The following is a 26,947-nucleotide window of genomic DNA, read 5'->3' as shown; positions in this document are numbered from 1 at the left end:
GCCACTTCCATCCATGCGGAGAGTGGTTCCTTCATCCATGGGCGGCAACTCATCACCCATTTGCACCGAGGTCTCAGAGTCCATCCGCAGCAGACTTTCCTTATGGTCCGTCGTAGTCACCATCTTTGCTTTATGCCTTGTGACTCTATCAGGAGCAGGTTCATCAGGTTCCAGGATCCTCTTTTTTTGTCCTGGAGCTGGGGCCATCACCCTTCCTGGAGGCATTGCAGCAGATGTTTCTGAGCTCTTCCTCTTCTTGCTGACTGTCTTCTTAACACCAGGCCTCTTCATCCTAGATTCCTTCAGTGCCTCGTATAAACAGCACGGAAAAAGCATTAGATCACAAGAGAAATATGTGAGCACAAGGAAACACATAGCATATAAGAACCCCAACCCTCCAAGCAAGACAGAGTTTGCACCTTAACAGTCTTCTTCACTACGACATCATCCACTTCCTCTCCATCAATAACTTCATCCTCCTTAGGATTGTACTCTGGGTCATCATTGATAACTCCACTACCTTCTTGAACCTCATCACTTCTACCTTCTTGTACATCATTTGTTTTTCTAATCATCGACGTTATTGCACCGATGCCAAGGGACTGGAACATCCGATTGTTCCTCATCATATTTCTAGCCCTAACCTTCTCGTACTCGGTGAGAGGCTCTTCTTTGCATGATAAAGGAAATGTAACTATTAGGTGAATGTTTGGAATGCATGGACAGAAAGCCAAACATATCTTATGATATTTTATTATCATTTAATCCTAGTTATTCAGGTAAGGAAGACTAACAGCACACAGGCACAATTAAGCCAGCTTATTCAGATTGCAGCAATACATTTCACTTAGCATATTAAGACACAGATTTTATGAAACTGACAGTATAACCACAAGAAGCAAGTTGCATACCAACGGTTGGCCTCATGTTTGACCTTGTCCTCCTTGCCATGGATGATCTTGAGGTGGTGCTTGCAAAATAGAATAAATAACAATCAGATACAACAGGGATAAAGTAAAATGATGCACTTGTATCAATGAAGGAAAGCATTTGGACCATCATGTACATACGTGTAATACATGTGAAACAAACTTGATGGATCAACAATACAATGATCTAGTGTTATTAATTAAGCAAACATGTAAGTGCACTAAACAAGCATGCATGTACACTGGAAAGATATGAAGCATCTCTTAATATCTTCACTACATCAAGTAGGAGGTAGTAATGTACATCAAGAAATCTTCCTAGTGCCTCATATAAAGTACACAACAAGCAAGCAAAGTGCTAGTAGTACTGCTGATGCAAACCCTAACCCTATGTATGCTAGAAAGCAACTAAAATGAAGCAAACTATATATGTGAAGCAATGCATTAGCAGTAATATATGTGAAGCAAACTACATCAAGCTAAGTGAATTAAGGTTGTGGTACCAGAGACAAGAATAGAACTCACATGTATTACAATTATATATAGTTGGATACAAATACAGTGCACACGAATTATACTTCAGCAATGTGGATTAGCAAAAACAACTATTTACAACAATTACTTTTATGTTTTAACTTGCAATTTTATCCATGTACCTGCAATCATCTATAAGCAAATGAATTACTCAACTGTTTTCCCTAATGGAGGCAGGCTTATGCATTCAGAGCAACTGATTTCCCAACAGTTGATGAATAAAGAAGCAAGCAGTGTTAACGATATACTAGGCCTTGAAATCATGCTTATGCAGGCAATTTAGAAGAGTATATCATGAGGACCTTCAAAACAACTAGATGTTGCCACTGGAAAAGCATGAAACAACTATACTTGCAGAAGTACAAAAGCAGATGAAAAAACTATACTCAACTATTGATTATGTTGCCTCTACACACCAAACATGGCTACAGACTAGAAGAACACAAATTCAGACATTTCGACAATTAGAATCAACCTTGTATATTACAGCACCCAAAATTATCTAGCACCAATATAGTATATATTAAAACTAGTCATACTGCCTTAACACACCAGGAATTCCAATACCACAATAAGTACTAATCATTCTCTTGTTCACTGGAAAGAAGAACACAAGCTTCATGCACATATCATAAAAGAAGAACACTGCTACAAACCCCATGGGCACATCATAAAAGAAGTCTTCTACTTGAAGAATCAGGATGGGCTGCTGGTACAGCAGTGATATATCAATCACCATGCAAACCCCTACAACATCTGCTGCAATGGCATCCAACAAGAACCCTAACCCCATCATGTTCTAGCCATGAACCAGAGGGAGATCATCCCCACGAACCCCATGAAACCTAACCCTGACCCCATGAACCCTAACCCTAACCCCATGAACCAGAAGGAGATCATCCCCAATTCCCCATGCAACAATAAACATGACCCCATGAACAAGCACCAGGAGATCCTAACCCTAGAAGATCCTAACCCATGATCCACCGAACAACCAAAGGGGAGATGGATCCAGCAGAGGAAGGGAGATGGATCCACCGAACGACCAATCATATCCCTAACCCTAGAATATCGAGGGGAGATGGAGAAGTACCTAGGGGCGGATGTTGTTGATGATGCAGCGGTGGTTGTCGTCGATGTAGCCGCCGTCGTCAATTTAGCCACCGTCATCATCGATGTAGTCGATGTAGCCGCCGTCGTCGTCGATGTAGTCGATGTAGCCGCCGTCATCGTTGATGATGCGGGTGATGTAGCCGTCGAGGGGAGGGGATTCGTCGTCGGGGAGGGCGGCGCGACGCGGCGCGGCGGGCGGTGCAGTGGCGTGGCGGGGCGGCACGGAGCAAGGGAGGGAGTGGGGTGGGGCAGCGCGGAGCAAGGGAGGGAGTGGGACGGTGCGGAGCAGGGGAGGGAGTGGGGAGAAGCTAGGGTTCGTCGGGGAGAGGTGAGGGGAATGGAGTGGGGAAATTTTGGGGAGTGGGATCCCGCGTGTTTAGTGGGAGAGGGGTGGTGGGTCCCGCATGGTAGTGGGAGAGAAGTGGGAAATTTTGGTGGGGCGGGAGGGAAAATTTGGTGCTAGGAGGGAAATTTTGGTGGGGTGTGAGGGAAATTTTCACCAGTTTTTAGAGGTTTTGAGGCAGAAAAAATTAGGGTTTTTTTGTAAACTTTGTAGAAATCATGGTTAAAATCATATCGAATCGCTTAAGAAAACATCGGTATTGCAAGTTTAGTATTTTTGCTATTTAGTAGGCCACATTTGATGATGTGACACGGAGGTCTCCCATTTTTTTTATTTTTTTGAATTTTTTTACGGTGTTTTAAAAAACCGGCCAATTTCATCACGACGGCCGTCCGTGGCTAGGGTTTGAGTCGTGCCAATCTGTTGTCGATTCTGTGATGAAATGCCTACCTGTGAAGCTAAAAAGGATTTTTAGGGAAAATAACGGGCAAGCTATGGAGGACCCGCAGTTCAAATTCTAGCCGGTTCCAGCTGAATCGGCCGAAGGTTGTCTGAATGGCCGGGAGTAGCTACGAGGGTCGAAAAAGCATGATTTTTGGCGACCGTCCATAAAATAGGGTCTACTTTGAGATACACATGGAATGGCGCCATTTGGGGTGACCCTCCTTGTAGCCGCTTCACGAAAAACGCATGTTTTTTGCATTCAAGAAAATGAAAAACGGTTTTTTTTGTGAAACAAGTTGGAACCTAGCTTTGGCAACATTGTTTGCCATCACAAGACGGAGGCATGCACCAAATTTGGGCATATTATCACAAACTATTCAATGAATGCGGCCATATCATTGCTAGTTAGGCTTGAAAGCCTTGAATCTTCGTTCATGGTAGGTTGTTTTTGAGAACACCTTTTCAAAAAAAACATCGGTATTGCAAGTTTAGTATTTTTGCTAGTTGGTAGGCCACATTTGATGATGTGACGTGGAGGTCTCCCATTTTTTTGTTTTTTTTTGAATTTTTTACGGTGTTTTAAAAAACCGGCCGATTTCATCACGACGGCCGTCCGTGGCTAGGGTTTGAGTCGTGCCAATCAGTTGTCGATTCTGTGATGAAATGCCTACCTGTGAAGCTAAAAATGATTTTTAGCGAAAATAACGGGCAAGCTATGGAGGACCCACAGTTCAAATTCCAGCCGGTTCTAGCTGAATCGGCCGAAGGTTGTCTGAATGGCCGGGAGTAGCTACAATTGTCGGAAAAGCATGATTTTTGGCGACCGTCCATAAAATAGGGTCTACTTTGAGATAGACATGGAATGGCGCCGTTTGGGGTGACCCTCCTTGTAGCCGCTTCATGAAAAACGCATGTTTTTAGCATTCAAAAAATGAAAACGGTTTTTTTTTGTGAAACAAGTTGGAACCTAGCTTTGGCAACATTGTTTGCCATCACAAGACGGAGGCATGCGCCAAATTTGGGCATATTATCACAAACTATTCAATGAATGCGGGCCATATCATTGCTAGTTAGGCTTGAAAGCCGTGAATCTTCTTTCATGGTAGGTTGTTTTTGAGAACACCTTTTCAAAAAAACATCAGTATTGCAAGTTTAGTATTTTTGCTACTTGGTAGGCCACATTTGATGATGTGACGCGGAGGTCTCCCATTTTTCTGATTTTTTTTGAAATTTTTATGGTGTTTTAAAAAACCAGCCGATTTTGTCACGGCGGCCATCCGTGGCTAGGGTTTGAGTCATGTTTTTAGCATTCAAAAAATGAAACTTATATTGTTTCATACATGAGCATGCACAAAAACCCAGAATTTTACCTTTCATCCATGAGCATGCATAATTTCAATTCCCATCAATTACCAAACTGAATATTCATAATTAAGAAACTAACATGTTTATATGACACTGTCATATAGCATCCATGAGCATGCACAAAATTAAACCTGACATACTTAACATTGACATGTGCAGGTTACACTAACAAGCTTAAACCTAACATGCTTAACATTGCCACTTCATTTCTTAACATATTCACTCCTCCTTCTTCTCCTTCATCAACCTGATGCGCTCAGAGTGACGAATCCCAACGCGGATGTACTCCTCTACCATAATTGGCATGGTCCTGTCACCAAGCTATCCGATTGCAGGCGCCACCACCATCACGAGGTCATTGTCAGGCACCACCATTGCGAGGTCATCATTAGGCACCACAATCGTGAGGTCGTCGTCAGCCACCATAGCAAGGTCGTCGTCCGCCACCACCATAGCAGGGTTGTCGTCAGCCACCACCATAGCAAGGTCGTCATCCGCCACCACCATAGCAGGGTCGTCGTCAGCTAGAATAGGCTGCTCCTCGTCATCCCCGCTCTGCTCCTCGTCATCCCCGCTCCGCTCCTCGTCATCCCCGCTACTGCTCCCATTGCCTGGCCAAATGCAACAAAGTGTGAACATGGTGTTGTCGTTGTGCTGGTAGAGGAAGCCAAAAGGACAGGAAGAAGAGAGGCAGAGAGCTTACTGGCATCGTCGTCGTGCTGGTAGTACATGCGGCACATGGTGTTGTCGAACATCTTCACGGTGAGCATGGCGTCGCCATCGTACCGGAAGACAAGGAAGTGCCCGAGCTGTAGCTCATGGGCACGGGCGAAATGATCCTAGCCGGGCCCTAGGTACATGTGGCCTTCGCCATCGAACACCACCAACACGTCCCACAGCCTGCGAAGCCCGCTGCCGGCCTCCCGCAGCTTCACTTTGTGGGGCTCACGGCCGGCGAGCATCTTCGCAAACTTTTCAGGCAGCCTCTGCAGCGAGGGTCAAGTAGTGGTTAATTGTGCCAATCAAGCACTAGACAGCAGAGTGATGATAAAGAGATGAGTGATGATAAATATACCTGCCTACTGCAAGATTTCTCAATTACGATCTCAAAGAACTTGAAACCTTCCAAGCCAGCAATCTCTCTTCTCTCAAAAGCAGCATTGTAATTAAACAACAAGTTACCATAAACAGGACTGGACATAAATAGGAAACAAGCAACAAGAATAACAACATCATGTGCCTCAATTTGCTCCTACTATATCTTGGCAAAGGGGCAATCATCATCAGCAACAAGAATAACAACATCATGTGCACCCATCAACATCAACAACACCCATCAGGTAACCACAACAAAAATAACAACAGCAACATCATCAGGTGACCACCAACAGCAACAACACTAAAATCTACTATAAATGGACCAGAACACAGCTAGAACCATATCTACTATAAATGGACCAAAAGCTATAAGCAGGACATAGCTATAAACAGGACTGGACATTGTTTCATATCCATAAATGAACATATCTGAACATTGGCATAAATGACAGAAAATATCCCTATCTAAACCCATCCATATCTGAACATTGGCATAAACATATCTGAACATATCTATAAATCTACTATAAATGGCAGAAAAGGTATTAAGGCACAAATTTCTTTACAGAGGGAGTACAACCTACTGCATCAAACCTAACCATAAATATCAACATTTCTTCATGGCAAGTCAAAACCACACACATTTCTACTTTTCAGCACTACATGTATACTTATGTCACAATCCAAAGAGGAAGGCCAGCATTAGGCATTGCCTTGCAAGCTACATTGAGGCAAACAAGGTTGATTTCATCATCAAATCTGTCACTAAGCTTTCCTGATACTTTAATAAAACACAACCTAGTGCATCTAACCCCAACCAAAAATAACAAAAATTCCTCATGGCAAGTCAAACCTACACCCCACTAGTACAGTACTACATGGAAACCAAGCTAGGTGCCCAAAATTAAGATCAGAAACACCAATTAGCTACTCCATCTCATACTAAAAAAATATCAAATATCCCATATCAGAAAAGTTTAGTACAAAGGTGTACTAAACCAGTGACAATTAAGATGGATTAGAGGGACTATCAAATTTGAACACAGGAAGGAGTCGGCGGATTCATATCCATAACTTGAACCATAATCCTTAACTGAATCAATTCCCACTAATCAAATCCTAATCTAATCCAACCCTAATCTAATCTAATGCAGTCCTAATCAAACCCCAACCAAATCAAACCCTAATCTAATCCAATCCCTATCTAATCTAATCCAATCTAGGCGGTGGCAAGAACCCTAATCTAACCAGTAGCAGAAAACTAAGTTAAGAGGAAGGAGAGAGAGAGGAAGGATTCATACCTCAGGAGAGAGAGGAAGGAGTTGGCGACGGAGGGAGAGGAAGGAGTCGGTGGCGGTGGGAGGCCGTTACCGTCGATGGAGGAGAAGGGGATGCGGCGGAGAGGAGGAGTAGATCGAGTGGAGAATGGAGAGGAGGAGCGGGTCGAGTGGAGAGGAATGGGGAAAAGAGTGGGTCCACTTGTCAGTGAGTTCTGTGTTTGCTACGTGACTGGTTTGATATATTGAAAAGGGTGGGCATAGATTATAGAACCAACAGACTTTTCCTAGCCTAGTGGTAGAAACACAGCGAAATAAGCGCCAGGTCGAGGGTTCGAGCCCCCGCTCACGCATATTTTTTGGTCGCGTGCATATTTTTTGGTAGCTTGGGTAGAGTAGGAAAATGGGCCACTTGTCAGCGAGTGGGTCGAGTGGCCCACTTGTCAGCAAGGTGTGTGTTTGATACATGACTAGTTTGATGATTTTAAAAGAGATGGCATAGAGGAGAAGACCAGTAGCCTCTTCCTAGCCCACTGGTAGAAACATAGTGAAATGAACGCACGGTCGTGGGTTTGAGTCCCCGCTCGCGCATATTTTTTTGCTCACAGTTATGACCAAAACAACTCTGAAAACTGCCAAAAGAACATTCAGACATCATCATTTTGCACCAAAACAACAGCCCTCCATCACATCATGTTTTACCAACAACAACATCTTCATCATCACAACCAAAAACAACATCACTATTTTGCACCAACATCACTATCTCTGAAAATAGTATGAAAATAGCTCTAAAAACAACATCTCAACTCAGTTCAAAAAAACTTCAGGATCATTACAACATCATTTTGCATTACAACTTCAGGATCATCACAACCAACAGTTCTGACCAAAACTAAGAAAATGGCACCAAAACCACATCACTAGAGCCACTATGCATTTTGCCTCTCCATCACTCGAGCCATCATGATCACCAAAACTACACGATTTTCCCTGAAACATCATGATCAACCATCATCTGCCTCTCCATCACTACAACCATCAGTCTCATGCATTTTCCTATGTGACACCCAAAATTTTATTTGGCTTTTTCAAAACTTTTCCTTGATTTGAGGGAGGTGATTTAAATTTTTCTTCTAAAAGAACTCTCCCTCTCAAAATATTTTCTTTTATGACTAGTGCTTCATTTTCGGATTCACTCAAAACTTGATTTTGGTCTTGGAGGTTTTCCTCTTTTATTTTGACTCAAACCAAAATGTTTTTCTCTTGGAAAAATGTCTTTTGAAAATTTCTTTAAAAGGCCCTATAGCTTTTGGAATGATCTTTTTCCACTTTCAAAAATTCCTCTTGCCATGACCCAAGGGTAAATTCCCTCCCATAAGCCTTTCCTCATCTTTGGATCATGATATGCTTCAAATCCAGCAAGTTGAACCTCTCCATATAATTATTTCCATTTATTTCTTATCAAAAACAATTTCTGCCTTATATCTTGGTCCTTGGAGGTTTAGAAAGGAACTACTCTTTCTGCTTTGATTTTTGCCCCCAAACCATTTTCCCTTCCTAGTCCTTTGAACCCTCAACCAAGATCCATGAAGATCCACTGGTCTCCAGTTCAAATTTTTCAAACTATACTTGCTGCAAGTTTGGACCAGATTTGCCAAATTTGATGAAATTCATTCAAACCCTTCTCCAAAAATTCTGAGAAAAATCAGGCAGCCTCTGGGTGCATTGAGAGGTCACATCACCAAGTCCCAGCTCCAGGAAAATTTTTCTTCATACCAAATCATTTCATCGAACACCTGCTGGACACTGTTTCTCTAAGGTTCAGTCAAGTTCAGTTAACAGTGTCTGAACTACTGTCGTTTCTTCAGTGTCCGTAGTCGATCTCGCCAGTGCCTCGGCGTCGCCGTGTTCCCTGTCCCCTCCCCCTTGTCCTATGCATCGCACGAGCGCCTGGATGCTTGCGGGCATCGGCGACGAGCAGGAGGAGGTGCGCCGCCCCGTGACCGACGCCAGCGGCGGCTTTGCGGCCGCCAGGAAGAAGCACAGCGTAGACGCCGCTGACCAGCGCCGCCCAAGCCATCGGAGGCCGCCGCGTGGTCTTCCACTCCCCCGTGCGCGCTGCCACCCTCGTCGTGAACCGCTAGGCGCGGAGCACGCTCTCTGCCGCCGCCGTGCCAGTACGGCGACCCCGACGAAGACCGACGCCATTACGCCATGCCCGACCGAGTTTAGCAGTGGAACGGGACCAGTAACTCTCACTAGTGCTGCCTGGCCACCTAAACCCTCTGCCAAGCCACTGCCTCGCCGTAATCGCTCGCCGGAGATTCTCCGTTCACGGCCACCCCCTCGAGCCGCCTATAAATAGAGGCCCCGAGCTCCAGCTAGTACCCACACCGCCTCTGCACTCCACCAAGACCCCGCCTAGCCACTGGAAGAGCCCCGAGGGAGTCTCCTTCCTCAACTCCGGCCGCCGCGACCCGTCACGGGATCTAGCTCGATTCGCTCCCGTGCGTGCACCTCTGCCTCCCATCTCCTGCCAGTAGCTCTCTAGTGCATCCCTCCTTCTGACCCGCGCTTCAATTCGAAGGTTGCAGCACACCACCGGAGTTCCCCACCATCGCCCGAGCTGCCGTCCGCCGGAGAAAGTGTCGCCGTCGACATGGTGCTCTCCGACGCCTAAGTCCACCACCCACCGACGCGGAAGGAGACGCTGATACTCTTGGTACACTCCGATCTCCCTGACTCGCCGTGGTTCGACGCCGGCGACCACCGCAGCCTTCGGGCGCCGGCGAGGCTTTTCAAACCTGACATGTGGACCCCCCACGTCAGCCTCTCTTCTTTCACCCCCGAAGCGTTTTCTGTTGGCGCCTTCGGGCAGAGTACGTTTTCTCTGTGGGCTGGCGCGTTTCTATTCGAACCGTTTTCTGTTTTCTCAGTTAAGCCCCTGGAACTTTTCTGTTTCATTACAGATGAGTCCCTGGACAGAACCCTTATAACTTTTTAATAAAAAGTGATTTTTGAGTGATTCTTTTTCTGACAGTCTTATAATTTTGTCTAGTTTTTTATGGGATTTATTTGAAAAAAATTGGAACAGATTTTCTGCACGCGTTGGTTTTCACGTTAGTATGCATTTTTCGCTATACCGTAGGTTCCGGGAGAGGTGACGGAGCCGCGAACTTCGCCGAGCTAGACTCCGACTTCTCCGAACCAGGCAAGCATGTTTGAACCTTTGATATGATAGGTGTTTTGCATGTTTGCGTGAAAGGTTTTGCATGGCATATGAGTATCGGTGAGTATCTCGTTGCATGTGAGGCAACTACCCGTGTGTTCCAAAGTTACTGTGATCTCTGATGAGAGATGGCCTAGTCATGTGGTGACATGAAGGGCAGTAAGGTGGTACTGTTGTAGCATGCCAGCCTTACGTCATCCGATTAATTTCGACGTTAACATGGACGGAGTCACGTTATCGTTCTTCCCCCTTCCGTGCTACCACATGTTTTCTGCCAGAATGCGGTTTAGTAAGTTGGTAACCTCTTTCCGTGTACACACCAAACAGAGGGGCTGGGATGAGGGTTCCATGGCCCTGGATTAAAGCCAGTCATCCGGTCAGGGGGCATGGGTGTTTCCGGTTGGGACCGAGAGGGGGGCACCCCTTAGAGCGCGCGTATAGAAATTTGATCCCATGCTACGCGAGGTTGTATCCTCCCCGTCTCAAGGTTTTTCTTGAACGTTGCCGAGGGTGATTCCTGGCTTCGGAATGTTGAATGGGTGTGTACTGGTTAGACGTGTTTCTTCCAAAACACCATAAACGGAACTAGTCCCCGTGACTACTGAAATCCGTTGGCTGTGGTTAAAGTACAAACTCTGCAGAGTCAAATCCTTCCGAGTCATCGTATCCATGGTCAAGTAACGTGATCAGCGTATCCATGTCTATGTCATAACCTCGTGGTATATTTTTTCTTTCCGGTAAGCGAGCGTGAGTAGTAAACTTGGCTGAACGTTATTCATGTGGATGGACTAACCCTGTTGTTTATCTCATGCCTGATTATTCTCTTGATATGATTTAAAATTCATGAGCTACTAAGTTATGAATATCAGCCCTTTATGTGATGTCGCTCAGACGTCCGACTGTGGCATGTTTGTCTTTTACTTTCAATATAAGCCCTTTATGTGATGTCGCTCAGACGTCCGACTGTGGCATGTTTGCCTTTTATTTTCAATTTAAGCCCTTTATGTGATGTCACTCAGACGTCCGACTGTGGCACGCACTGCCTTTTATTTTCTATTATAAGCCCTTTATGTGGTGTCGCCTTGACGCCCGACTGCGGCATTGTTATTCTTGCATTTTCCTCTCGAGGAGTCATTCAGACCCTCGTTTGGCACCCAGTATATTATTTTGGGATTTCGGGGGGACTACCGCCCGACTTCTCTTTTATTTCCCGTGCAGTATTATCTCTATGTCTGAGTTCACTTGTTAACCTGTTCATATGCATCATGTCTACATTTGTTATATCTTATGTCCGAACTGTCTTGCGAGTACTTTCACAGTACTCACCTGGCTTGTTGATTTGGCCAGATGTTGACGAAGGCGATCTCATGGATGAAGAGTTTGATAGTGAGTCCGACGCCTAGAGGAGTCCCAGTCAGCCCCGTGCGATCCTGGATATTGGTCACTTGTATTATATACGCTTCCGCCACCCGCAATAAATCTCCTCGAGCTTCACCCCGACGCTCGAAGAGCTGTAGTTTTCAGGAGTCATATCACCCGCTTCGCGGTGATATTTTCACCACCGTTGTTATCGTGAGTTAGTAGTTATGCCACCCTATCCGCCATTGTGTTCTATCGGCGTACATGTAATAAATTGCTGAGCAGTCTCCGCTCAACCTTGTATTATATTCAGTACTCCTGGTATTTTTCTTCTGTGACCAAGATATTGTCTACCAGTGAGAAGGAGTTCTTCTTTACTGGTCCGTAAAAGGGATTGGTCTCTCAATAAATATCTTATTGAAAAACCGGTCGTGACATCCTACCTGGAGAAAATTGTAGTACAAAAACTACATCAGGAACATGTAGTAATAGCATTAGCTCACCAAGGAGACCAAATTTACCTTCGCTACTCATCGTCATCGATACGAAAACAAGGAACTCTATGCCCACTCCTGTTTTCCTCATCATCACTACAATATTGCAGCATAGTATGATTAGTCATGTTTTCCTCATCCTCGCTCTCATGTCCATCCGCTACCACCTTTCTTCTTTTCTTGATGCCTTCAACTGTTGCAGCATCAACGATCACACGTTCCCGGTCCCTTTGCACTCTGCTTTGCACCGGAACTTCCATAGAGTCATCATCAGCTTGCAACGGAACTTCCATAGAGTCATAATCTTGGTATGTTAGTCCACCATCACCGGGGCCCTTTTCCACTTCAGTTTCAGTCACACTCCACAAGTGTCTATGCTCAAAGTTTTGCACAACTCGCCATTTTCCGTGCAAAAGAGTGTCTGGCAGATAAAACACCATTGTTGCTTGTGTTGTTAGAATAAAGGGATCACTCTTATACCAGCACCTTGTAGTGTTGATGCTTTTGAAGTGGCCATCATATTTGACAAAAGAGTCTCTCTTCTTCTTGCTACTAAGCTCAAACCAGTCACAGCAAAATAAGACAACCAAGTGATGGATGCCTCCACTAGAGTTGTACTGCAACTCTACGATGCTTCTCAACTGACCATAGAATTCAATGATCTCACGATCATGTGACCCCTCATTGACGATTCCACTATTCTGTGTCTTCCTTTTTTCCTCGCGGTCAACGGTGTGGTACCAGACACCGTCAGCAATGCATGCTGAATACACTCTCACTCGCTTATCCGGTAAGCATGCCAAAGCAAATAGATCATCACTGACCTTCTTCTCCTCATGTAACTTTCCAATCTGCACAAATAAACCATTTAGTAAACAATGGTATTTAACAATTGGTGAATAACACAGAAAACATCAAACATGTGGCTAAAGATCTCACATGATTCTTAAACCAATTAGCAAACCCCTTGGCAACCCTTTTATCAACATTGATCTTGCTTTCTTCCTGATTTAACTCTTCCTTGCATTTCCTGCAATGCAAACAAAGCATGTGAATTAAAACATTAGGCTGGTGCCAACCCAAGCAAAAAATATATAATGAGTGCACAAGATATAACGTACTCGATATATGGTAGAACCACGGCGCAATTGCTGAGCACATACCAAACCATCTTATCATACTCATCACCAGCCTCCAAGTTTTGTGAGGCTCCAAGAAAGTTCACACCATGGTTGAAAATAGAGACATCACCACTTTGCGAATCAGACCACTCTCTATTTCTGCCCGGCCGGTTCCATCTTGTTTCCACATCGCCAAAGTATCCAGAGCAAAAAGTCAAGCGCTCGTCAACGACATATGCTTCAGCAATAGAACCTTCAGGTCTTGCCGTGTTTCGCACATAACGCTTACAAGTAAGCAGCCTTCTTTCGATTGGGTACATCCAACCGTATTGCACAGGGCCTCTAAGCATTGCCTCTTTTGGTAAGTGCACCGCCAAATAGACCATCACGGTGAAGAAAGCTGGAGGGAAAATCTTCTCAAGCTTGCAAAGAATAATTGGGATTTCTTTTTCAAGTCTTTCCAGGACAGTTAACTTGAGTGTTTTGCAGCACAGTTCTCTAAAGAAATTTCCCAGCTCAGCAACCGCTTCATATGTATCCTTGTCCATATTCCTCGGAGGCCCGCCGGTAAAAACCTTTGGAGGAGGATGTAACAATCATGTGTTTTCAGTACTGAAAGCTTGAATCCATCAGAAGTAACACACTTTGCTAGGTTAGCAGCATAACCATCTGGAAATTTCACCACTCTTAGGAATTCACAGAATGCAAGCTTTTGTTCTTTACTCATTGTATACCATGCTCGTCGAATGTCAACTGAATCTTCATCTTCATTGTGATGTAGATGCAAATCTTCTCTTATGCCCATGTCCTCCAAATCAAGCCTATAACTAACCGTGTCCTTTGTCTTCCCTTCATTGTTTAGAAATCTCCCTAGCAGATTCTCACATATGTTTTTCTCAATGTGCAATACATCGAGATTATGCCTTAATTTCAGATCAGCCCAGTATGGCAGGTCCCACAAACAAGACCTCCGGTCCCAACATTGACCTTCCTCACGCTTTCTTTTCTTCACAAGCTTTCCTGGTCTCACATCTTTCACCTTTTCAAGTTGCTGCTCTAGCTCTTCTTTAGTGAATTCAGCTGGCTTGTCACGGGTTTCATTCTCACCATTCAAATCTTTGCTTCTTCACCAGCGATGGTTTCGGGGAAGAAAGCGGCGGTGCCCAATATATTAGATCTTGCTCCTTATTCTCTTTGAGCAAGGGTCTTTGTCACAATGCACACATGCCTTATAACCTGTTGTGATCCTCCCAGACAGAGTGTGCAGCGCCTGGAAATCATGGATGGACCATATGATTGCAGCACGTAGATTGAACTTTTCTTCCAGACTCAAGGCATCGTATGTAGGTACACTAGTCCAGAGCTGGAGCAGTTCTTCTACGAGGGGCTCCATAAAGACATCAAAATCCTTTCCTGGAGACTCTGGACCCGGGATAAGCAACGACATCATGAAGTTGGACTGATACATGCATGCCCATGGTGGCAGGTTGTACGACACCACAAAAACTGGCCACATGCTATAAGACATGCTCATGTTCCCAAACGGATTAAAGCCATCTGTGGCAATGCCAAGTTTTATGTTCCTTGGATCTGCAGCAAAATCTAAATGTATACTGTCAAACTCTTTCCATGCCTCTCCGTGCGCTGGATGGCTCAGCTCATTATCCACAGGTTGCCGCTTCAGCTTGTGCCATTGTACCTCCAGCGATGATTTCTTCGAGATAAACATCCGTTGCAGCCTTGGTATCAACGGAAAGTGCCTCAGTACCTTCTCCGGTATTGACTTCTTCCCATCAGCATCTTTCCACCTAGAGGCATTGCATTTTGGATAGTTGTCATGCTTTGCTAAATCCTTCCGAAACAAGACACATTTATTTGGGCACACATGTATTGAAACATAACCTAGCCCCAGCCTGCGGATTCCGCTAAATGCTTCATCATAAGATCTGGGAACACAGCTATCAGGGAATTGCAAGCTCAAAAGGCGGAGTATTGCGTTGAATGCAGCATTGCTAATCCGGTAGAAAGACTTGATGTGGAGTAACTTCACGGTGAAGGTAAATCTTGAAAATTTACCCCCTTCATGAGCTGCGCGCTTGGCCTCCTCTAACACCTCAGCAAACAACGACTTCTCTCCATCACCATGATCTTCAGCATCGTACAGATCCTTCAATAGGTCAGGAATCCTATCATCTTGATGCCCATCCTCTTCCTCCAAACCAGCATTATCTCGCAAAACCTTTTCCATGAAATTAATGCCAGCATCACCACCACCCATCATATGAGGGGCCTGTGTATCAGCTTCAAAATGTTGAGGTTGTCCGTCTAAAGGTTCTCCATGATATATCCATCTATCATATGTGCTGGACATCCCATTAAGAAGCAGATGATCTTCCACTCTTCTTTGAGCCATTCTTGGACGGTTGAGGCATTCGCAGCATGGGCAAAGAATGTAAGCATCGTTGGCAAAATTTGCGCGAACAAATGCCATGAAATCATCAACTCCTTTCATATGTTCTTTCGAAAACTTTGTAACTCCTTTTCTAATCCAGCTTCTGTCCATCTGCCAAAGACAACAAATTATTGCAACTTAGGAAATCAATCTAAGTGCATCAACATTAATTAATGAAAATGGATGGCAGTAATGGCACCCAACTTTATATGCTAACTGCCTAACCACAACATTCAACTATTTCCAATTTCTCACTACTTTCGTCCAACTTGGTGGACAAAATAAATCAGCATTCAATATTTACTCATGGCATGAATCAGTCAAATGGATCAGGATCTTATTTACTCAGCATTCATTATTTACTCATGGACAAAATAAATCAGGAATTTAGAACAGAGAGCAACAGGAATTTCAGGATCCTGTTTCAGGGAAAGACCAACATCAATTTCATCAACGCAATTTACTCTTGGACAAAATAGAATAGAGAGCTTTGTTCTATTGATAGCTGACAACATAATTCACCACTATGAATTGACTAAATTCCAAAAGAATTCTTAACAATTTCATCAACAGCAATTCTCCTAACAATTTCATCAATAGAAATTCTCTTCACAATTTCTAGCAAATTTATCAATGCCATTTCCAAGAGATTTTTCCAAGCTTACAACAAACCTACATCAAATCAGTGTGTGTGTGTGTGGAGATTCTCCTAGCAGGTCTACATAAAATCAATGACATCAACAAAGAGGAGAGGGGGAGTGCATACGTGGGCAAGGTCTGCTTGCGGCGGCGGCGAGTCCCCCATGCTCGGCGGCGGCGAGTCCCCCATGCGTGGGCGAGGTCGCCGTTCCTGTCGTGGGTGAGGCGAGCAGCGAGGTTGCCGTTCCTGTCGTGGTCGAGGCGAGCGGCCCCTGCACCGCCACCGCCGATCACCACCCCCGCCCCCGCCCCTGCTGGTCGCTTCGCCTCCACGCCCACGCCCCTACCTCGCCTCCGCCCCTGTTGGTTGCTTCCGCCGCGAGGCCGTGGGCGAGGCCACTTGCGGCGAGGTCGTGGGCAAGGCGAGCGGCCCCTGCTTGTCGCTTCGGCCGCCGGCCCCGTCCTCGTCGGCTGGTTACTTTCGCCCGCCGCCCGCCACCCGCCAGCCCCGCCCTCATCCGCTGGTTGCTTCCGCCCGCCGCCCGCCGCCACCTGGTCGGAAGACCTAGAAAAACACTAAGTGTTGCTCTGTTCGATGCCACCTGGTCGGAAGGTCCCAGTTGTCACTGATACGAGAGAGCTGTGGTTTATATAATGTATAGACAAATTCCCATATATGAGCAATAGTCCCTCTCTAGTCTAGTGGTAGCGAGCGAGCGAAGCCAGCGCCGGGTCGTGGGTTCGAATCCCAGCCTGCGCATCCTTTTTGGGCGAATTAAGCACTCGGCCCTGCCTGTTAAATGGGTCCCGCCTGTTAGTGTGTGCCCACCTGCTGTCAAATGGGCCCCGCCTATCTGTTGAATATAAGCATTTAAAAAAAGACACCTAGACAATGACACATAAGTGAGGTTGCTGAGGTGGCTGCCTAGTTCATCCTAATGCATTCGAACTCAAGTGTAGTGACCATTTATATTAGTCGTTATCAGTTAGGCATGAGGCAGTGGACAGTGCTACTAGCTTTATGACCATTTCCTCTAATGAAATTATGACCTTTCTGACCAAAATGGTCTATATGGTTTAGGGTTTGGAGCCCCCCAGACAGCTTTTGACCAATTGGTCTAAAATGGTCATAAATTTATGACCAATTCTTCCAGGGTCACTGACAGAAGGTCACAAGTTGACATATTTATTGTAGTGATGCAGGTGCTTGCTGAGTTGGCCTGGAAGCTGCATGTCGCCACGCAGGTGCCTGCCCGGCTGGTCGGGCTTGCAGCTGCATGGGAACGGCGGTGGAGCCTTGGCAGACGCAGGCCTGGCTGCGGCCCCGTAGGTGTCTTCGGCAAGGGCCTTGCCGGGGCCTTGGCAAGGGTCTTGTCATGGCATCGTGGTCATCCCCGACAAGCGTCTTGCCGGGGGTCTCGTGGAATTCCTTGGCTAGGATCCCGCCGAGGATTGTCGTCTTCTGGTCCTCATCTGATCTCGTGTGTTTATGATCTTGACAAAGATCTGCATGCCACCACGGAGGTGCCTCCCGAGCCTTGGTTCCAATGTGGTTGTTGGAACCCTTGGGCTCAAGGGTGGCGCGCCCCGCTGGCGTCGGGCAAGTTGCCCCAGCAAGGCTCTTGCCGGGGCCGCGGAGGTCGCCCGGCAAGGGTCTTGCCGGGGGAGTCCGCCTCGCCCCTTTGCTCTTTGTGGTCTCTGGTCCTGGCGTTGCTTCGATTGCCTTGTGCTCCGGCTTCCCTCTTCTGCCCTGCTCAGTTTAGCCGCGGGCGCGGCTCTGACTGCCCGTGCAGAAGTAAAGGGGTCAAAAGGAGAGCCCCTACTTTTGTACACCGACACCGACGGACAAACTAGACGAGGATCAAAGCTCAAATTAAAGATAAACTCGTAGAAAAGGGGTCCATCGATAGATGTCCTAATTAACGTAGCCGACTTGACCTAGATGGCAGCCGGGTAGTCTTCGTCCATGTGCCCCCAATGACCAGTGCCTTGGAGGAACTCAGTTGTCGCTGTTTAACCCTCGCAGTGATCCGAAGCACATGACACCTAATATTGCGAGATGACAAGAAACCTTTTTTAGATTTCTCATCAGAACTACAGCCTTGTACAACACAGCCTGCACGATATGTAGATGATAGCCAATCCAGCCGTGTCTGCTGGAGTCTGGTCACATGCATGGACGAACTGATCTTCCGTGTCATGTAGGGATCGTCCAGGCACCGACGACTGTACAACACTGCTCCAGTACTAGCGCTCGTCTCTCTCTTCTATTAATTCACCCGACTTGCGGGGCCGGGGAGTATGCCTATGGTCAGTTCTCAATTGCGGTCCCACATGTGTGTGCAAACGCAATATGATGCGCGTTCCATTCGAAGAGCAGCGTGCCAGACCGAACGACCATTTGGGGTGCGACGCGAATGCGACGGGCATGCTGTATACTCCCTACATGTGTACCACCGTTATCTTGACGCTTTGCTCCATGGCGCAATCCATGGATACAAAATTATACTGTACTATTTAAAAGTCGAGGGTGGGGCTTTTCCCGCGCGGTAGGCGGGGCAGTTCCGCCTAGTCGATTCGAAGAGACACGAGAAGAAGAGGGAGTAGGCTACTGCAAACGTAGGGCTGTGTGATTTGACATCGATTTACTGCTGGACAGGTGGGGCCCCATGATTTGACTTGCCATTATCATTTTAACTGCGGCGCTACGACAAGCGTGAGTCTCCCGATTCCTGACCACGTCCATGGTATACAGGTGCCTCTCCCAATGCTCCACCATGTAGAGGCTGGCTCTTGCATGAGAGCCCACTCCTCCACTTTTTCCTTGCCTCTCTCCTCCACATATGCAAAACTGCCATGTAAGCGGGCTTATAGCCCACTATTGTACTTGTTAGTATAGGTGCTAAGCCTGCCACATAGGCATAAAGTCTGATGTGGCAAATTAATTAAGCAGAGAGAGACTAGTTTGGTGACACCAGGAAGAAATGGTGCTAAGCGCGTGTACCTAGGTGAAAAGACAATTTTGAGTCTATAGCTAATTAAATGAAGCAAGTTAGCAACAAAAAACTAAGCACCTATGCATTGGGGACTTGAGTTGCAAAGCCATTCAATGCCCTTAGCACCTCATCTAAGCACCATTTCATTGGAAGAGGTCACTCCTTGGCAAATGCAATAAATACTACGAAGAAAGAGATAGAGAGGAGTACAAAAATACTCTTATAGCCAACCTTATAGCTAACCTTGTTGTATGAGTGACTAAGTGATGATTATGTATGACATGCCAACATCAAATAGCCTAACGCACCATGGTAAATCTCCAAGGGCGCGACCGCGCAAGCGAGGCGACGGTCGTGGTAGGCGCGGCCATGATACGGGCTGCTGGCAGCCCTTGGATCTGAGATCGAACGGTCGCATGCTAAGTTGCTAAAAATTTGCAGAATAACCCTCCAGGATAGGATATTCACCCATAGGTCTAGAATCACGCCATGCAACCATTCGATCTCAGATCCAAGGTCTCTCGGAAGCCCGTATCATGGGAGAATGGAAAGCTTCATATCACCTATAATTTTCTCGACGCTTGACATGACATCGAAAGCCATTTAATTGGGCGTCGAGTAGACATGACATCTAATTGGGCCCCCATAGTACTGTGCATGAATCCATTTATCCACCAGGCAAGTGATACGTCTCAAACGTATCTATAATTTTTGATTGTTCCATGATGTTTTATTATCAATCTTGGATGTTTTATAATCATTTTATAGTCATTTTATATCATTTTTTCGTACAAACCTATTGAGATAGTGCCAAGTGCCAGTTGCTGTTTTTCCATGTTTTTTACATCGCAGGAAATCAACATCAGACGGAGTCCAAACGCCACGAAACTTCATGAAGATTTTTTATGGACCAGAAGGAAGATATTGGGCCCATGTTGCACCTGGGGGGAGTCCCGAGGAGTGGACAACCCACCAGGGCGCCAGGAGGCCCAGGCGCGCCCTGGTGGGTTGTGCCCACCTCGGGTGCCCCCCGGACCGCCTCTTTGCTCTATAAATACCCCAATATTCCAGAAACCCTAGGGGAGTCGACGAAATATTCATCCAGCCACCGTAGAGTCCAGAACCACCAGATCCAATCGAGACACCATCCTGGATGGGGTTCACCACCTCCATTGGTGCCTCTCCGATGATGCATGAGTAGTTCTTTGTAGACCTTCAGGTCCGTAGTTAGTAGCTAGATGGCTTTCTCTCTCTCGCTAAATTCTCAATACAATGGTCTTTTGGAGATCCATATGATGTAACTCTTTTTGCGGTGTGTTTGTTGGGATCTGATGAACTTTGAGTTGATGATCAGTCATATCTTTTTATATCCATGAAAGTTATTTGTGTTTCTTTGATCTTTTATAGCCTCGTATTTCTTCTCCGATATTTGGGTTTTGTTCTTGATCTATTTATCTTGCAATGGGAAGGTGCCCGGTAGTGGGTTCGATCTTACGGTGCTTGATCCAAGTGACAAAAAGGGAACCGACACGTATGTATCATTGCTACTAAGGATAAAACGATGCGATCTATCTCTACATAGATAGATCTTGTCTACATCATGTCATCGTTCTTATTGCATTACTCCGTTTTTCCATGAACTTAATACACTAGATGCATGCTGGATAGAGGTCGATGTGTGGAGTAATAGTAGTAGATGCAGGCAGGAGTCGGTCTACTAATCTTGGACGTGATGCCTATGTAATGATCATTGCCTGGATATCATCATAATTATTTGAGGTTCTATCAATTGCCCAACAGTAATTTGTTTACCCATCGTTTGCTATCTTTCTCGAGAGAAGCCACTAGTGAAACCTACGGCCCCCGGGTCTTCTTTCTCATATATTTGCTTTGCGATCTATTTTATTTGCACTTTTTATTCAGATCTATTAAACCAAAAATACAAAGATACTTTGCTGCACTTTATTTTATTTGCGATCTATTTATTCAATCTATTGCAACTTTCTCCCGTCCACGCACCGTTTGAGGCGCCTTACCCCGAAAGGATTGACAACCCCTTTAACACGTCGGGTTGCGAGGTGTTGTTATTTGTGTGAAGGGGCTGTTTACATTGTGTTGCTTGGTTCTCCTACTGGTTCCATAACCTTGGTTTCATATCTGAGGGAAATACCTACCGCCGATGTGTTGCATCATCCCTTCCTCTTTGGGGAAATACCGACGTAACTTCAAGCGACATCAAAAGGAATTTCTGGCGCCGTTGCCTAGGATCTTCAACATATACCAGGTTCCTAATCACAAATCTCATCTCCTTGCAATTTACATTATTTGCCATTTGCCTCTCGTTTTCCTCTTCCCCACTTCACAAAATTTGCTGTTTTATTCACCTCTCTATTCCGTTCGCCGTTTTCTTGCCGGATCTGTTTTTTAGTGCAATCTTGTTGTGTGGTCATCATGACTCAAGAGAACACCAAATTATGTGATTTCTCAAATACCAACAACAATGATCATATTGGCACTTCGCTTGCTACTCCCGCCGCTAGTGCGGAGACTTGTGATATTAATACTGCTTTGCTGAATCTTGTTATGAAAGATCAATTTTCCAGTACTCCTAATGAGGATGTCGCATCCCATCTTTATACCTTCGTGGAATTATGCAATATGCAAAAGAAGCAAGATGTGGACAATGATGTGGTGAAGATGAAATTATTTTTGTTTTCTTTGCGTGATTCTGCAAAATTTTGGTTCTCTTATTTGCCTCGCAATAGTATTGATTCTTGGAATAAGTGCAAAGATGCTTTTATCACTAAGTATTTTCCTCCCGCAAAAATTATTTCCCTTAGAGCCCAGATCATGAATTTGAAGCAACTTGAACATGAGCATGTTGCACAATCTTGGGAAAGGATGAAAATGATGCTAAGGAATTGCCCAACTCATGGGTTAAATCTTTGGATGATCATACAAAATTTTTACGCGGGGTTCAATTTTGTTTCTCGTAATCTTTTAGATTTCACCGCGGGTGGTACTTTTATGGAAACTACTTTGGGTGAAGCCACCAAATTGCTTGATAATATCATGGAAAATTATTCACAATGGCATACCGAAAGAGCTCCTACTAGTAAAAAGTTAATTCGGTTGAAGAAATTTCTTCTTTGAGTGAAAAAGTTGATGCTCTTATGAAATTGGTTGCTAGTAAAAGTGCTCCTATTGATTTTAATGATATGCCTTTGTCTACTTTTATTGAGCAAAATAGTGATGCCATTGATGTGAATTTTATCTCTAGAAATAATTTCAACAACAATGCTTATAGAGGTAATTTTAATCCTAGGCCTTTTCCTAGTAATTCCTCTAATAATTAAGGTAATTCCTATGGAAATCAATCTTATAACAATAATAGGAACACCTCTGATCTTGAGAATAATATTAAAGAATTTATCAACACACACAAAGTTTTCAACACTTCCATAGAAGAAAAGTTGAATAAAATTGATGATTTGTCTAGAAGTGTTGATAGAATTGCTCTTGATGTGGAAAATCTCAAGATGAAATTTTTTGTACCTAAAGTAGATGAATCAATTAAAGCTCTTTATGTTTCGATGGATGAAAGTAAGAAAAGAACCGCTATGTTCAGAGCTAAAAGAGAATTTTTAGAAAAAAAAGCATTTTCTAGTGATTTCTTTCGCAAAAGTGATGAAGATCTTAAAATGATTTGTGTTTCTTCTACTGATTCTTTGTTTAGTAAAGTTAAGGTTGATGAAAAAGGGAATGGAGAAGAGTCAACTTTAGATAGAAGGCGTCCTAATATTTCGGAGGGTGAAAATCTTGTTGAGAAAATTGATGAAAGTGGGTTTGGAGAGGTCAAAACTTTAGCTAGTGATGTGCCCACTCTTTTGGATTACAAATACTTTAGTTATGATAGTTACTCTTTTATAGATTGTATTTCTTTGTTGCAATCCATGATAAATTTACCCCATGCCTATGAACAAAATAAAGCTTTTACTAAACATATTGTTGATGCTATGATGAAAGCTTTTGAAGAAAAATTGGAATTAGAAGTATCAATTCCTAGAAAATTGCATGATGAGTGGGAACCTACTATCAAAGTCAAGATTAAAAATTATGAGTGTCTTTCTTTGTGTGACTTGGGTGCTAGTGTTTCTACAATTCCGAAATCATTATGTGATGTGCTTGGTCTTACTAATCTTGAAGAATGTTCTTTGAATTTGCACTTGGCGGATTCTACTATTAAAAAGCCTATGGGAAGAATTAATGATGTTCTTATTCTTGCAAAATAGGAACTATGTGCCCATAGATTTTATTGTTCTTTATATTGATTGCAATCCGTCTTGTCCAATTATTCTTGGTAGACCATTTTTACGCACTATCGCTGCCGTGATTGATATGAAAGAAGGCAATATTAAGTTCCAATTCCTTTGAGGAAGGGTATGGAACACTTTCCTAGAACAAGAATTAAGCCACCTTATGAATCAATCATGAGGGAATCTTATGGATAGCAAACCAAAGATGACAAAACTTAGATCCTTGCTTTATGCCTAGCTAAGGGCGTAAAACTATAGCGCTTGTTGGGAGGCAAACCAATGAATAAATTTTATTTTTGCCTTTTGCTTTCTGTTCTGGTGTGTTTAAACACCCATGCTAGTGTTATGATTGTGTTTTTTGTGTTTTAGTTAGTGTTTGAGCGAAGTAGAACCGATAGGATCTTCTTGGGTGATAGTTGTTTGATCTTGCTGAAAAAGACAGAAACTTTGTGCTCACAAAAATAATTGTTGAAAATCACCAGAACATGATAAAATGCCAATTCTTTTTGCAGAAGATTAATATACAAATTACCCAGGTCTTCCTTGTTTTTCAGAATTTTTGGATTTCCAGAAGTATTCGAACAAATCAGATTTCTACAGACTGTTCTGTTTTGACAGATTCTGTTTTCTTTGTGTTGTGTGCTTATTTTGATGGCTCTATGGTTTTCTTTGATGAGTTTTTGCCATAGAAAAGTTGGAATACAGTAGATATAATACAAAACAAAATATGAATTGGTTTGATACATCACTTATATTAGTAATTTATTTGTCTTACAGTAACGGATCTCACGAAGGTTTTGTTGACTTTTGTGTGATTGAAGTTTTCAAGTTTTGGGTTATCTTACGATGGATGAAGGAAGGATATAAGAGCCTAAGCTTGGGGATGCCCCGACATCCCAAGCTATTATCCAAAAATGAGCAACCAACTAAGCTTGGGGATGCCCCCGAGTGGCATCCCCGCGTTCTTCCAACAACTATCGGTATTTTACTTGAAGCTATATTTTTATTCATCACATGATATGTGTTTTGCTTGGAGCGTCTTGTATGATATGAGTATTTGCTTGTTTTATTTTGTGTTTTAAGTCATAAATCCTTTCTGGACACACCTATTTGAGTGAGACAAAATTATTTCATGACTTATTAGAATTGCTCTCTGTGCTTCACTTAAATCTTTTATGAGCTAGGACTTCCTCTAGTGCTTTACTTATATCTTTTTGAGCACGGTGTGCTTAGTATTTTTGAAGAAATGCTCTCTTGCTTCACTTCAATTTATTTGACAGTTAGTAGAAATTTTGAAGAAATTCTCTCTTGCTTCACTTAAATTATTTTGAGAGAATGAAGAAATTTTATGCTCATGATCTTCACTTATATTTGTTTGAGCTTATGAAAAGCAACACATGAAAATTAGTCCCAAAGTGATAGATATCCAAGAAGGATAAGTAAAAAGAAATTCATGAAGATCATTGGACAAAATAAACTTAATTCTTAGTAATAGTTTTGAGATACGATGATGTGATATGTGAGTTATGTTGATGAGTAATTATGCTTTAGTAAGAATGTTGGTGTTAAGGTTTGTGATTCCCTATGCAAGTATGAAAGTCAATAGTCATGCAATGAAATTATATCCTACTTATGGTGCATTATTCGGTGTTAATTATGCTTAATGCTCGCTTATCAGATTATTCGTTTCTTGGTTGGTCGCTTCCCAATCTTTTGCTAGCCTTCACTTTGCACCAAGTTTGTTGGTTGTAACCTTCTTCAAGGACCGGCCACAGTCAAATTCAATTTAACTAAAGTAGGAGAAACAGACACCCGCCAGTCACCTTTATGCAAAACTAGTTGCATGTCAGTCAGTGGAACCGGTCTCATATGCCTGGACATGTGAGGTTGGTCCGGGCCGCTTCATCCCACAATACTGCTGAATCAAAATAAGACGTTGGTGGTAAGCAGTATGACTATCACCGCCCACAACTCTTTGTGTTCTACTCATGCATATCATCTACGCATAGACCTGGCTCTAATGCCACTGTTGGGAAACGTTCAATGGAAAACAAAAAAAATTCTATGCACACGCAAGGTCTATCCATGGAGATGCATAGCAACGAGAGGGGGAGAGTGTGTCTACGTACCCTCATAGACCGTTTGCGGAAGCATTTAACAATGTGGTTGATATAGTTGAACTTCTTCGTGCTCCAACCGATCAAGTACCGAACGTACGGCACCTCCGCGTTTAGCACACGTTCAGCTCGGGGACGTCCGCGCCTTCTTGATCTAGCAAGACGGTGAGGTAGTGGATGAGTTTCGATAACACGACAGTGTGGTGATGATGATGGTAAGGTTATCTCCATAGGGCTTCACCTAAGCACTACGAAAGTATGACCGGGGTGTAAACTGTGGAGGGGGGCGCCGCACATGGCTAGGCAATTGTCTAGGGTATGCTAGGCGCCCCCCTCCCACATATATATAGGTGGGAGGGAGGAGGGAGCAGCCAGGAGGGCGCCCGAAGTAGGCCGAATTCTACTTGGGGTCTCCTCCCAACACTACAAAAAAAGACACATCCATGACATTTTGTGCCGAACGAATTTTTTTTCTGTCATACTTATGACACTTTTATGACAATAATTGTGACAAAACTCGGTATCATCATAGATGTGGTGGGGTCCTACTTCTATGACAAAAAATCATGACACAAAATGGGCTTTTCGTACTGGGCGGGCCGGAGACGCAGCTGCAAGACATTCTTTGGGCCGTCCATGACAGAAAAACCGTGGTAGAAGCGAGGGCGAGGAAAATACCATGGAGTTCCCAGTAACGGTGGCTGGTCGGGAGCTGAGCGATGCGCGTTTCTCTTGTACGTACGCATGTGTGTGCGAGGCGTTGTGCTCTTACTGAACCCGAGCGAGGTGTTGGGCTCTAACTGAACCCGAGCGATTGCACTGCAGGCTACGCGTTACTGAACCCGAGCGATCGATCGATCCCTTGTTGTTAACTGAACCCGAGTGATTCCTTCGCTACTGCTGCTAACTGAAGCCGATCAAACACTGCTGCCTCTTTCCCTGGATGAACAGTGAGCATTGTTGAGGGGGTTTGGATGAACAGTTCCTGGTGGGGGGTTGGAAGAACAGGACCCCATGGTAGTAGAGGCCGTTGCCGCTGGATGAAAAGTACCCCGATCGATCGAGCCGGTGGATGAATAGGACCCCGTGGAGTGCTGGATCAACAGGAACCCGTGGAG

At 44.3% G+C, this 26,947-nt stretch overlaps 1 protein-coding gene across 2 annotated transcripts; it reads right to left on the bottom strand.

The window, feature by feature from the left end:
- Nucleotides 1-4,753: 4,753 nt before the first annotated feature.
- On the bottom strand, nucleotides 4,754-7,263 carry LOC120973482 (uncharacterized). 2 transcript variants are annotated; one of them, XM_045233099.2, is made up of 4 exons: nucleotides 7,128-7,263; nucleotides 5,804-5,870; nucleotides 5,432-5,714; nucleotides 4,754-5,339 (listed from the first exon to the last, which is right to left on the bottom strand). In XM_045233099.2, exons 3-4 carry the CDS (start codon nucleotides 5,496-5,498, stop codon nucleotides 5,050-5,052), a joined length of 357 nt encoding a protein of 118 aa, XP_045089034.1. In that variant the 5' UTR covers nucleotides 5,499-5,714; nucleotides 5,804-5,870; nucleotides 7,128-7,263; the 3' UTR covers nucleotides 4,754-5,049. The 2 variants fall into 2 exon arrangements, with proteins under 2 accessions (XP_045089034.1, XP_073364768.1); XM_073508667.1 differs by having other exon boundaries at nucleotides 5,804-7,263.
- Between the last annotated feature and the right edge of the window lie 19,684 nt (nucleotides 7,264-26,947).

This window comes from Aegilops tauschii, chromosome 2, assembly GCF_002575655.3.
Source record: "Aegilops tauschii subsp. strangulata cultivar AL8/78 chromosome 2, Aet v6.0, whole genome shotgun sequence".
NCBI lineage: Eukaryota > Viridiplantae > Streptophyta > Magnoliopsida > Poales > Poaceae > Aegilops > Aegilops tauschii.
The sequence above is the reverse complement of the archived record's forward strand: the minus strand, read 5'-3'. Positions and strand labels throughout refer to the sequence as shown.

Coding starts and splice junctions, on each gene's coding strand:
- LOC120973482 (XM_073508667.1), bottom strand. CDS start 5,498: ATGCTCACCGTGAAGATGTTCGACAACACCATGTGCCGCATGTACTAC. Junction 5,340..5,431: donor CCAGCACGACGACGATGCCA/GTAAGCTCTCTG, acceptor GCATTTGGCCAG/GCAATGGGAGCAGTAGCGGG.